The sequence below is a fragment of the Rhinolophus ferrumequinum genome, chromosome X (genome assembly GCF_004115265.2).
Source record: "Rhinolophus ferrumequinum isolate MPI-CBG mRhiFer1 chromosome X, mRhiFer1_v1.p, whole genome shotgun sequence".
In the NCBI taxonomy this organism is placed as follows: Eukaryota; Metazoa; Chordata; class Mammalia; order Chiroptera; family Rhinolophidae; genus Rhinolophus; species Rhinolophus ferrumequinum.
In genome coordinates, this window is record NC_046284.1 from 113259646 (window position 1) to 113272540 (window position 12895).

General features: G+C 47.2%; 1 protein-coding gene across 5 annotated transcripts in view; it reads right to left on the bottom strand.

Annotated features, from left to right (window-relative positions):
* NHS (NHS actin remodeling regulator) overlaps positions 1-12895 on the bottom strand; it is a 347739-nt gene that overhangs the window by 68946 nt on the left and 265898 nt on the right. Inside the window, exon 1 of one of the 5 annotated variants that reach the window (XM_033116713.1) lies at positions 6291-6813. The exons of the other annotated variants lie outside the window; for them this stretch is intronic. Coding sequence (XP_032972604.1) covers positions 6291-6516 — 226 coding nt within the window. The 5' untranslated portion in view covers positions 6517-6813. Of the gene's footprint in view, positions 1-6290; positions 6814-12895 lie in introns of those variants that run through there. 5 annotated transcript variants of the gene reach the window in all.

Here is a 12895-nt window from a genome sequence, read left to right on the forward strand (position 1 = left end):
AATGAGAATATGACATCATACACATTTCCACTGCTTCTATTTTCCTGAGAGTAACACCATTGCAAACACAGGTCCTTATCTCCCAACACAAAACAATAACCCAATATCTAAGACATCTTGCTTTTATTTACAATAAAAGAGGAGGCAAGGAAATAAGAAAGCTTTTGTCTCCTATATTTTGAAGTAACATCACATAATTATTACTCTATTTCTTAACTTTGGTGAGAGACCAAAAGACATCTGATGAATCACCTTTTCATTCATAAAACCCTGCTTTTATCTTTCATCGCTTTTATCCTCCTAGAATAATAGCAGAGAAACAGTACTTGATGGGCCTGCATTATCAGACGCTATTGGAAAGGTCTAGATAAGAGTGCTGAACCACTTATTAGTATTCTGCATGCAAACCCTTCTCTATAACCCAGAGTCATCCGTATCCTGGCAACCCTCAAAATTTCATTCTCATTGAATTGCTAGATCTTTATCAAAATATAATTATAGCCTTAATTTGAAAGATAAATTTTGATTGCCACTGCCATGCCCAAAGGAAGAAATAATCAGGTGGGAGAGCGCTTAAGCACAATTGTTAACCATATAATCAATGTCATGAATTACCCATCCCCTAAAAAAAAATAACTTTGGGGGAAGTTGTGAGGGGTAGAGTAAGGAGGGAGAAAAATCATTGAGGCATCAGACTTAGGACTGTTACATTATATTTGCTCATTTTCTCTTATTGTTGCTTAAGTACTTATCATCTCTTCCCAACTGAGAAGGCCTGTGCTGTATGTTCTGCTTCTATGTGTGCTACAGTGGCCTAACCTGTAGTAGGAAGTAACCCGGTTCCCCGGAAGTAGACTTTGAGATAGACACTGGTGTGGGGGAAGCTTAGTAGGAACTGCTCTTTGGATCAATTCCTATGGAGGAATTAAGCAGGACTGGGCAGAGAAGTTGGGCTGTGATACAGTCACAACAAAGGCTCGGCCAATCCCATGGGGGAGCGATGGAGCTGAGATGGCCCTGCAGAATCCTGAATTGAGGCAAGGTGACCAGTCATTGGAAGTGTGCTGAACTGGGAAAGGGTGTGATGTTGGGCAAAGTGGCTGTCTTGGGCCAAGGACAATTCCCAAAAGAGGGACTTGGCTGTGAGCTGTCAGCCACCAGTGCCCAGCTCTGATGGATGAGTACTTGGGGAATGATGAGGAAGGGGGATGTGGGTGGTGCATCAAAGGAGCCCCTGCATCCCACTGGCTATAGTGATTCAAGGGCTTGGGGGAAATGATCTGAAGTAGAACCTTGATGATTGAACTTACTAACCTATTTCTGCAGGAGAGCCGCTCTACCTCCTGAGGCAGCCAGGGGCTTCTGTTCTGCATGCTAAGTCACCTCGGAATGTGTGACTTGCTGGGAAAGAGTAGATGGAGATTGGAAATAGTCTTGTCTCCTGATCCAATTGGTATGCTCCTGACTTTTCAGAAACTATCCTTAATTTTTCTGTCTGAGGGTGGGTGCTGATACCTTTCTAAAAATCGATAACTTTGAGACACAGTATGGGAGGGGCAAGAAAGCAGAAATCACACACTTCAGTTCTCTTTCCTTTTGGGCAGTCACATCTACAGCCTTGGTGCTTTCACGGGCATAAATGGCTCGTTAACTTGGGGATGGAGAAAGATCCATGCATACATAACAGCCTCTCTCCACTGGAGTAAAAGGATGGATTTTATTTAACGTACATTTTAATGTACAGTCAACTTCTCCTGAGACATTTGGGAGTCCTCAGATTTGTAAATCCAGAAGCTTCAGCCTTCACCACTCTGGTCGTCTGTTTCCATGCCTCCTGAGACTCACAACCTTGGTTAATTCTCTGCCTTGGAGTCTGGCTTGAGTGTGGGACTTACCTCATTCTACTGGTAAAATAAATCACAGGCCCAGCTTCGAGAAGTCCTGGAAGCTTCTGCCTTTGTGCTTTTGGGAACCCTATACTGCTAGTTAGGAAGTCCAGTTACCCTGCTGGACACACTATGCAGAGAGACCTCGTGGAGAGGCTGCATGGAGAGGGAGAAGCCCTGAGACTACATTGAAAGAGACAGACACAGAGCGAGCCCAGAATCCCAGCTGAGCCTAGCCTCCACCAGCAAGATTAGTGAGCCCATCCCAGACTGCAGAATTTTAAACCAATGGATTGGCTGTTGTGTCTTCCATCAGTAAGTTTTGGGGTGGTTTCTTATGCAATCACAGACAGACAAAATAGCCCCAAGTAGCAATTTTCTCAAGAGTCAAGTGACTGTGCTCTCCTTGCCCCACCCTTACCAATCAACTGCCTTTTAACCTTGCACTTAGAGTCCTTCCTCATTAGATGGCCTCTTTTCACAAGGAAACAAACATTTTTATGACTTCACAATAGTTAGTGCCTAACCAGTGATGAGTAGACCAAAAAATTTAAATGAGAACAAAAAAAAGCCTCGCTGGGCTATTGGGGCAGGAGGTTGGGGATTGAGCTCCCTCACTAGCTAAATAGCTCAATCCTGTGTATCAATTTCATAAGCTTAGGGCTCAAATTCATGCCTCAGCAAATTTACAAATGACTCCCTATCAGACCTTCAAGGTCACTCACTAAGAGAAGAAACTCAGAATATTAAATCCTAAGCATCTGGGCCCGTGTCAGTTGGACACACCAGAGAAGGCCGGACACGAGTACACCAGATCAGAGATGTAGCGTAGTGACATAATCCAGGGCTGGATTTTGCAGCCAGATCGCCTGGGATCAAATCCCAGATCTGTCACTTGTTAGCCGTAAAACCATGGGCAAGTTACTTAACCCCACTGTGCGTCAGCATCCTCATCTATAAAGTGGGGATAATAACAGTCCGTACCTCCCAGGGTTACTGTGAGGATTAAATGAGTTAATATATGTATAGGGCATAGAACAGTGTCTGGCTATTCTGAGCCTGACTATAAGTGGTTCTATAGTAAGAATTGGAAAAAAAACTCACATGGATTTTAAATAATGTGAATAGCTGTTTTTAGTGATTATACAAGATGAAAGGCTGCCCAATGACTCCATATCAGCTTTCTTGAAAGTATATCCTATATAACCATTTTCATGAGAGGGTAGGGTGAACCGAGTATGGTGGAAAGAACACTGAGCTAAGAGAAGGAGATCTAGGTTCTGATTCCAGCCCTGTAGTAAACTAGCTGTGTCACACTGGGCAAGTGATCTATAACATGGGGATAATGACAATGACCTTGCTTAAAGAGGCTAGACCAGATGGTCCCTCTAGGAGCGTTTTATGTCTCAATACCTTTCCAAATCCCTGTGAGACAGGAAAGAGCAGGTGGAATGACCACCATTCTTAAGATGGAAATCTGTATTTCACCACATGACTTGTCCAGAGCCAAATCCAAATCCAAAAGTAGAGCTAAAAAAGGGGGTTTTCATGTCAGAGAGCTTATTGCTGTGGCACAGAACTCCCAGCTTCCCTTGCAGTTAGATGTGGTCGTGTGGTTGAATGCTGGCCAGCGGAATGTAGGTGGGGGTGAGGTGTGCTACTTCCGATCCTCCATGCTCTCTCTTTCACCTCCTGCTGACTAGATGCAGAGGAACCCAGGCAGGACTCCGAGGTGCTACGGGAGGTTAGAGCCCCAAGACGGCATGACACTAAGTTCCTTGTCATCACAAGCCAAAAGTGTATTTGACTTGATGCAATAGAAATAAACTGCATTGTGTTAAACCCCTGAGATTTGGGGCTTGTTACAGTATTGAGCTTTCTCTGACCAATACACTCAGTGAGAGTCTCTAGTTAATTGCTGATTCAGGTTCTGAGCTTCAAAAGGAAGCAGCCCCTTTCTGTTTCAGAGCAGGGGTTCACTGACATCTTATTTGCTACAGGCAGAGCCAAGTCATCTTTATAAAGCTGAATCCCAACTCATGGTCTTCCCATCTAGTCTTCTAAGTGGGCCAAAGAGTTAGCTACTATTGGACTGGGCCTTTGGGGTACACTGAATCCTCAGTAATCTTGCATATCTAGAGGGAACACAAAAATTGGGAACATTTAGAAGACAAACCAGCAACTATTTTCAGGTCTACTGGAAGACTAGAGGAATGATGGATTTCTCAGAGGTGCTTTCTATTTCTTGGTCTCTTCCTTCCCTCAAATCAAGCCCTCTATCTTATTATTTTCTCAGTGATTACATTTATTACCTATAGAAAGTAAAGGTAACATTTAAGCATCAAAATTCACTTTGAAAGGGAAAGGAGAATCACCTGGTAGGTTCTATCTTGAACAGAGAACTGATGGTAGGGAATCACACCTTCCCTTTTAAATTCTCACGCGCTTTAGTTTGTTTCTTTCACTGTAGAAAAATTAAGCATTTCCATTTTTTCAGCACTTACTGATGCATTTTTGCAAAAAAAAAATTTTCCATTGTTCAACCAAATCAAGAACAGAGGGGACCTTTTTTCATCAAGCTGGACATTGCCACCAAAGAAAAGGCTAACATGGAGTAAATGACGGCTTTGGAAAATAAATAATGGGGGAGGCCTAGCAGGCTCTTGGGGTCCAGGACCCACAGAAGGAGACCTGAGCTTCCACTGCAATCACTGAAAAGTCTCCATTCCATGTGGTACCTTCCCGATGAGCTGGGGGTGGCCCCCTTCAGACAGACTAGGTACCTATTGCTTATCAAGAAGAGGTTCCTCACTCAACCGTCCAGGAGTTTCCATTGGAAAGGAAAGAGCGGCACACCAGCTACCACCCACACAGAGGAAGCTGGAATGATTTAAGCACTACCATGGACCCTTTCCTCTCTCTGTATTCTGGGCCAAACTCCTTTGGGGGGAGTGGCCTGCTGGCCCCTGAAGCACAGAGGAGAAAGCCCCATATATATGGCTGGGTGGAACTCAGAGTGAATGTAAAGCTGTAGATGCCCATGTCTGGGGACAGGGAAGGGGTACTTGTCCAGGCTCCCATCCCCCAATCTTGCAGTCCAGTTCCTTTGGGTCTCACTACGAATGGATGAGCTGCTGCCCTTCTTACACAGACCAGCACTCCAGCCTCCCTGTCCTGCCTGGAGACTGGAGGCTGAACTGTTCTGAAGGATGTGTGGACCTGGTGTCAGGCTGCTTGGGGGGCCAAAGTTTCGCTCACCCTCATGCAGCTGGGAAGGGAGACCCCATCCTTGTAATAGTGGGGTCAAGCTAAGCTGCCTCTCCAGCCGCAGGGCTATTTTTAGATGCTGTTATCTTTGCCTTGCTCACAAGCAGCTGTGAAAAACAAACTGGTGACCAGGAGGCACAAAACTGTAAAATAAAAACCTCATAAAACAAGAGCTCCCAAACTCAAGAGCAGACCACACTATGGCTAAAACACTGTGCACCATCATGGCGGGGCCTGCTTAACCTTTCCCTGAGAGGGCACCAGGTGGGGCTTTGCTCTTTTGCTACCCACACATTCCTGGCCTGGCATGCTCTGGGCAAGTCCAGCTGTCGTCCACCAGCCCTGGCAGGGCTAGTCAGCCAGGCAGCCCCACTCACACCCACAGATGGTGACCCAAGGAGCAGCCTGGATGGGGTTAACACTGCCACAAAAGGAAAAGCTCCCGCTCTCTCGTCCCTCTTCCAGCTCATCCTACCAGTCCATTGCCTTACAGCATCACAGCCAGCTCCATGACTGTGAAACCCCTGAACAGGCAAAATGTCACCCAACACCAAGTGGCAGAGCAATAAAACAGGATGGGACACCAGGGACTTCTCCGCAGTCCTCAGAGCTCCCAAAAGGCTAAGCCTCAGGGCACCTTCCCACTCGCTGCACCCTTAAGTCCCCGTGTCCCCTGCCATAAGCCCACCACCAGATACTGCAGCCACTGCAGCCTCCTCCACGCAGCTGGTAAGGGCCTGGGCAGGAGCGTAGAAAAGTGCCGCCCCGCCCCAGAACCCGGGATGGGGGTTGGGGAGGCGGCGGCAAACTTCAAAGCTGCAGCTGCAATATGCTTTAAAAAATAAAAGACCCCTGAAAGCCAAAGCTGCTCCCCTCGCCCCTTGGAGCTATGCGCGGTCCACCTTGACCACCCACTCACCCTCACTCAGTTCTGCCAAGGGAACCCAGCCCTCAGACCTCGGGGGGCGGGGGGTAGGGAGTGGGGATTTCCTCTCAGGCTAGCACGCAGCGGGGCTGCGGCTCTTGCCTCGTCAGTCCCCCAAGTTCACCCACCACCCAGAGGTATGAAAAATTAGTTTAAAATTATATCACCTGCCCATACCCCCTCCCCCCAAGCTGGTCCCATCTCACACACACCCGCGTGGCCTGGGCTGCGAGTCGCGGAGCATCCCGGGGGGTTGCGGTGGGGCGCTGTGCCGAGGCTAGCTTCTCCAGGAGCCCGCTCAGTCTCGGGCTCGGCCCTAGGAAGCCCGCCCGCGCATCGTTCCCGCGGTGCAGAAATCCTACCGCCCGTGCGCCCTGGGCGCGCTGCCGGGCCCCGCGCCGGCTCCCCGGGAATGCGGCCGTCAGGTGAGGTAGGCATGCGTGCCGACTCCGCAGCGAAGCAGCAGCTGGCTGGGGCGCTGGGCTCAGGATCTTCCTCTTCTCCCTCTCCCCGCAAAGGAGAGGCCTCTCGGGGGCTTTCCAGTGCCTTGTTGCGTTAGGACCGCATTCCCCTTTCCTTTTTCCCTTTTATCTTAGTTTCTCCTTCAGATGCAAAAAGACAGATCGCAGGAGTCCATGCCCAGCTCCAGCCTAACTCGGTCCACAGGCAGAGAGAGAATTATGAATGGATGCTGCCTTCTGATGAGGAAGTCGACTGGGGAGGTCTCTGCGCACGGCGCGCTCCATCAAAGCCGGGGCATTGGCCCCTCCGCTGCTTCAATGCTGCAGGCTGAGACACCTAATTGACCACTGGGAAATCAGGTGCCGGGAGACCTGGGCGGGACGTAGCCTCAGGGCCACGCTGGGATCCAGCGCCTTGCCGGTGTAGACAGCTTCGATTTACAGCCCAGTGAATGGAGGGGACTGCGGCAGCCAAACCTCCCGGGCAGCAGGCACGGTTGCACCAATGCTCTGCAGACAGCAGCCCGGCTCTGTGAACATCTCCCGGCTCCACTGGGCTAAAGGGAACCTGCTAAAAATAATCTGTCCCCTGCCGCCAGCCGCAGTGAGCTGCAGGACTCAGCCCCCAGCCCCAAACTCGGCGGTGCACGGGAGGCGGCCACAACGTGGGCCCTGTACACTTAGACGAGCCGGGGGCTGCGGAGGATCCCGGATCCGGATTTCTGGTACCTGTGCGTTTCCTTCTCCAGCAGCACGGACACTGGTGCTGTGCGTTACCCATGCCCGGAGTGGCGGTGGGCTCGGCACATCACCAACAGGCTGGACCCACCGCGGCTGCTCAGCATCGCACCCCCGTGGCTCCCTTCTCACCTCCCTTGTCCCCCGTCTCTGGCCAACAGCAAAGGAATCAGAGACGCGGACCGTGCCAACTCCTCCAGCCCGGGCAAGAGGGAGGACAGAGACTGGGATGGAGCATGTGCCCTCGTGTAACAGGAATAGAGCGTCCCGAAAATTGTAACATTGCGTCCCCTCCCCCTATTCATCTCCGGACCTGAAACCTCGCATCCTAGATACAACTCACCCTGCCCAGGCTTAAAAACACTGCAAAGACAATGCCTTCCTTGCGATGTACTAACCTCCAGGGAAGGGGGATTTTACTAAACCAGCTCTGAGGTTGAACCAGGGTTAAAAACCATGGCAGTGTGTGCCCATGCCTTAGGCGGGCAGCTTCTATGTACAACAACCACATGCAGAAGACAGAAAGCCATTTAGGGCCACTTTAAAGCACACCACTTCTGGGATATATCCTAATACATAACAAGGGAAAAATCCGTGAATGAAATTATCCAAAGATGACTTGTGGGATGTCCTTTTTGGTCATTTGTCTTGTCCTTTTTGGTCATTTGTCTTGATGCCTTGGAAACCCATTTAGGGAAAACTTGACTATTTTCTGACCAGGCCACATATTTTCAAATAGGGAGGTTTATGCCCTGGGCAGATTTGCATGAGTGGGCAGTACTGTGTCCATGAGCCCCATGACTCCCCCATAATTCACAAATTGTAGCAAAACACTCGATTTGCCAAGGTCACAAGAAATCACAGGGCTTGCACAAGCACTGGTAGAGCGTATTTCCTAATAGACATTACTATGAATTATGATTGTGGTCACATGCAGTATCAGATCAAACTCATGTTAGCCTGGGTTGGCTGCTCTCCTCACACCCCACTCATGCCAACCTCTTCGGAGGGCTGCCAGCCACCAGTGAAGATGGAGAATCTGGCTGGAGTCCCCCTGGAAGACAGAATGTGGCTGGGACAGGAAGGATGAGGTGGGAAGGAGTGGCATGGTCACTTCCCCAGTAAGGTAAGAAGAGCCATGAACCCAGAGTGTAAGGGGGGTGAGCAAAGGAAAAGAGGCCACCAGAGAAAAAGAGATGAGTCAAAGAAGCAGGCGACCAGGAGGGAGGGAGGACCCCATCTCAGAAACCAGGGGAGGAAAGGGTTTCAAGAATGCAGAGCAATCAATGCCAAATGTCACTGAGAAGTCAGTAGGAGTAGTTTGCCTGCCAAGGGCAGACTTCGGCCCCTTGGACTGCAGGACGCCCTGATAGAGTAGACATTGGTGGGAAGTGTGGGGTAGGTGGGAAGGCCAGTCTTGCCCTTAGCCTTGCTCATTCAAGGACCAGGGCCACAGCAGTACCTGGGAGCTTGTTTGAGGTGCTCATGCTCGGGCCCCACCCAGACAGGCTGAGTTAAACTCGGGGTGAGGCCTGACCATCTATGTGTGAACAAGCTCCCAGACTGCACGTGGGGAACCAGAAGCCCCACCACGCGTGGACTCAACACAGCTCAGGCCTTGAAATGGGAATTTATGTTGGGGGCAGCAAAATGGCCACCCTCTCTGCAGCGATCCCTGGCAAGATCACGGGAAGCTGGTGGCCAAGTCACTAATCACATATCCCAAGGAGATGAACTGTGTTGCTCTGGGTTTTCAAGCCTGCTCTATCAGGGGAGAGCCTTGGCAATGAGAGCTGCAGAACTCCATAAAGCAATGAAAATGGCCATGCCTTCCCCTTTGCATTGATCTTTACAATAATGAGGTTGTTGTTAACAGTGACAATGAAAATAATGATACAACTAGACTGCTTACATTTGAATCAGGCTTTAGCAAGTCCCATGGTGTAGAGGAAGAAAACCTGGGCTTTGGTCCCAGAAAGACCTGTATTTGAATCCTAGTTCCTCCATGTCTTAGCAGCATGGCCTTGGGAAAATGATTTGACTTCTGTGACCTCGATTGCTTCGTTTGTAAAATGCAAACAGGAATACCTAATTTATGGGGTTGTTAGGAAAAGTACATGAAATAATAGATATAATGCACCATGATGGTACCTGGCACATAATAAAAGCCCAGTGAAGGTAGTTCCTTCCGGTGTTTGAGGTCTTCATACATACGTCGTATGCTCATGTTGTATAATAGTTTTTCTGGGGTCCCTATCCCCTGTATGGTGGCTAGAGTACCTGATGCTTCCCATGGCTTGATGGTTGAAACAGAAGTACCTTTTGAACATCTCTTAGATGCCAGGTACTGTGATGGGTGCTGGTGGGGAAAGAACAGAGTCTGGGCCCTGTTGGAGCTAGCATTCTAAGGGTAGAGTTTACATCCCGGTTCATGGGGGTGTCCCCCAGCTTTTACTGGAAGCCAAGAGGACCAGGTCTCAGGAGGAAAACAATTGCAAAGGTGTCCTCCCTTAGGACAGGGATGATCTAGAGCAGGGATCAGTAAACTTGTTCTGTAAAGGACCAGAGAGTAAACATTTTTTTTTTTTTGCAGGTTGTGCCATCTCTGTTGCAACTACTCTACTCTGCTGCTGTAGTGAGAAAGCAGCCATAGGTAAGGCATAAACGAATGGATGTGTTCCAATAAAACTTTAATCACAAAAACAGGCAGTGGGTGGGATTTGGTCCATTGGCCATAGTTTGCCTGCCTCTGATCTATGGTGTGGCTCAGGACATAACTATTCTCTTTAACTGATATTGCTGGTAAATGTGTAAGTCTACATAGGTGATTTTCCATGGAACTAAAGTTTATCCAACCAAGAGTAGCTTTCCGAAGCCCCACATTGTTTTAAAACGTATTTTATACTTTCCTTGGAAGAAACTGGCTAGTTATTCACCCAACTGTCTCCCTCTTTCTCCTGCAGCCAGCCTCCCTTGCAGTTAGGTACAGCCATGTAATTCGGTGCTAGCCAGTGGAATGTACGTAAAGGGATGTGTGCCTCCGGGCCCGGCCCATAAAAACTCCTACCCATCCCTACATATATGCCCTTCTCTTCCCCACTGGCTGAACACAGAGGGTCTGTGACGGTGAGGGGAGAGGTGTGGAACCCCAAGATGGAAGGAGCCTAGGTACCCAAATGACTGTATGCTGACCTGCATTAGACTGCAATGTGAGAAATAAGCCATTGAAATGTTGGGGGTTTTATTACCAGAATTAGCCTACCTTGAACAATTCACTTTCCTGTCTCTTTAATCAGATGATACAAAACACAATTTAATGCTTTGCTGATTAACTTAGGGTCTTTATTAAGAAGGCTTATTATTAGTCTCTATGGCAACACATTTCAAAGATTCCTTTTTCAATTTCCAAGCTCTTTGCTTGATATTTAGTTCTCTACTGTCATTCTTCTCACAACCTCCTTCTATTTCCTTCCCTGTCATTTGAATCTACAGTGAGCTGAGGAAAACAGACACCATGGATGGGAAACATCTGTCCATTAAAAAAGTTACTAATAGCCTGAGCAAGATGCTAACTGATAAAGTGCATGGGCTTGCTGACAACTATCTGCAGCCTTGGGAAGCTCCTTTCACTTACTTTCAGGCTTAGTGCTGTGTTCAGAGAGCTGGTTGTTGGAAGTTGAGCATCTCTGAGAGGAGTTGGGCATTTCAGTATTATCTAGCTTTAATTCTCCTACTAGTCATCTTGGGGGAATCCATAATAAAGGTTCTGGTTCTGTCCCCTGACATTCATGGGCTATTCAACTTTTGAAATATTGTCATTTCCTGAATTTTCTACACATAGATTATACCCATTATATGCTCTGCATCTGTTTTAAACTCACCTCTTGTGCTTATTTTGTTGATACCAACAGATCTTAGTTGACCCCTATCTTCCAGGAGATGGAAGAATTGACTTGAAAATGCTAAATAATTTTATTCCTGTTCCAGAGGTAGTATATTACCTTTACTATATCTCAAGGCAATTTACCAAGAAAACCCAGCTGTGCTCTAGACTTGGTCTTTGGGTTATTCTGACAGGTGGGGATGTGGTCCTTTTCCAGCATGAGGTAAGAAGCAGGAGAAGACTTGGTGGGCAGAACAAGGGGAAGGAAACTGGAAGAGATCAACAGGGTCCAAGTACTTTGACAGTCTGATTTTACTTTTTTGTTGAAAGAACCAAGACAACCATATTTAAATGATCCTCTTGGTCTATTTCTTCCCCTATAAAACACAGAGGGTGGAGATGATCTGTAAGGTTCTCTCTAGGTCTCTCATTTTAGAAATCTATCATCGCTCTTTGGAACCAAAAACACCTTCTGAAGTGATTTCTGATCATCAGTGCTTATTTCTTCTTCCCATTCTGTTGATCATCCAGAACTGACCACTCTACCTATAAACTTCAGCATCTGTAAGGGCAATAATATGTTCTGTGATCTGCCCAGGCCGGGTAACCTTTTTGCCCCAGACTGACCTTGTTGGTGACCTTGCGGAATCTCAATTCCAGCTCTACTCTCCTGCATATACACCCCCTCCTTATGTTTATATAGGGTGGCTTCCCTGCTTTATTCTTCTTGGCTCCAATAATGAAAACCCAGTTTTGCCTCCAAAGTTGACTTCTGTGGAGCAAGTTGGATATCCCCTCCATAGCTATGGACGTGGCTGAGACTTATTCCTCCTCCATCCTGGTAGCAGCACATCATTTCTGCTACTTCCCCACCACTGCTGCTCACGAGAGACCCCATGACTTCCAGAAGAAATCACTGCTATAAAACATCTCACTCGCTCATAAGGAACTATGTGTTTATTTATATATATTTTATATCATAACAAATGTAAATTAATTTCAGGGCGCAACTACCCAAGTTAGTATCTATATGACTGCCTGTATAAAATTTCTCTTTCAAAATTCTCCAAACCATCTGGCATAAACTACTGTATTGTGACCTGTTAAAATAAGTAACAGCTGCGATAATCCCTCTCGATTTATGGCAAGCTATAAAGCTTTGCATATACTGGCAATGCATATAAAATAATAAATAAAACCATTATCATTCTGTGCTGTCTTGGTGGGAATTATGATGATTTAGCCAAAATGGGGCCCTATGGAATGCATCAGAGAAGAAGCAGAGGTTTTGCCCAGTCTGGCCCCTTGTTGTTCCCAAAGAACAACCTCACTACTTAGAACTCCCAGATATGTTTGAAAACCTTATCCAATGTAAATGTATCATTTCTGAGAGAACATCATTCTCATACATTGCTGCCCAACTTCCATTATTTCAAAGTCTTTTTTGATGGTAGCTTTCCAAAATTCCACAGTGTATGCAGACCATAAAGAAAAACCAACTATGCACAACTCAAAAATGTGAAATAATTTGTCGCACCAAAACTAAGAATTGTATTGGAATTTTTAACTGTAAGCTTATATTTGCAAACACTGCCAAGATCCCAGGATGAAAATGCTATATCACAGTTATCTCTCAAAGATATACAATACATAGAAAAATAAAAGCTAGTTTCTGGCAGGGAAAGGACTAGGCAGCTTTGTAGAGTTACTATGCCCACTACACACGAATTTCAAA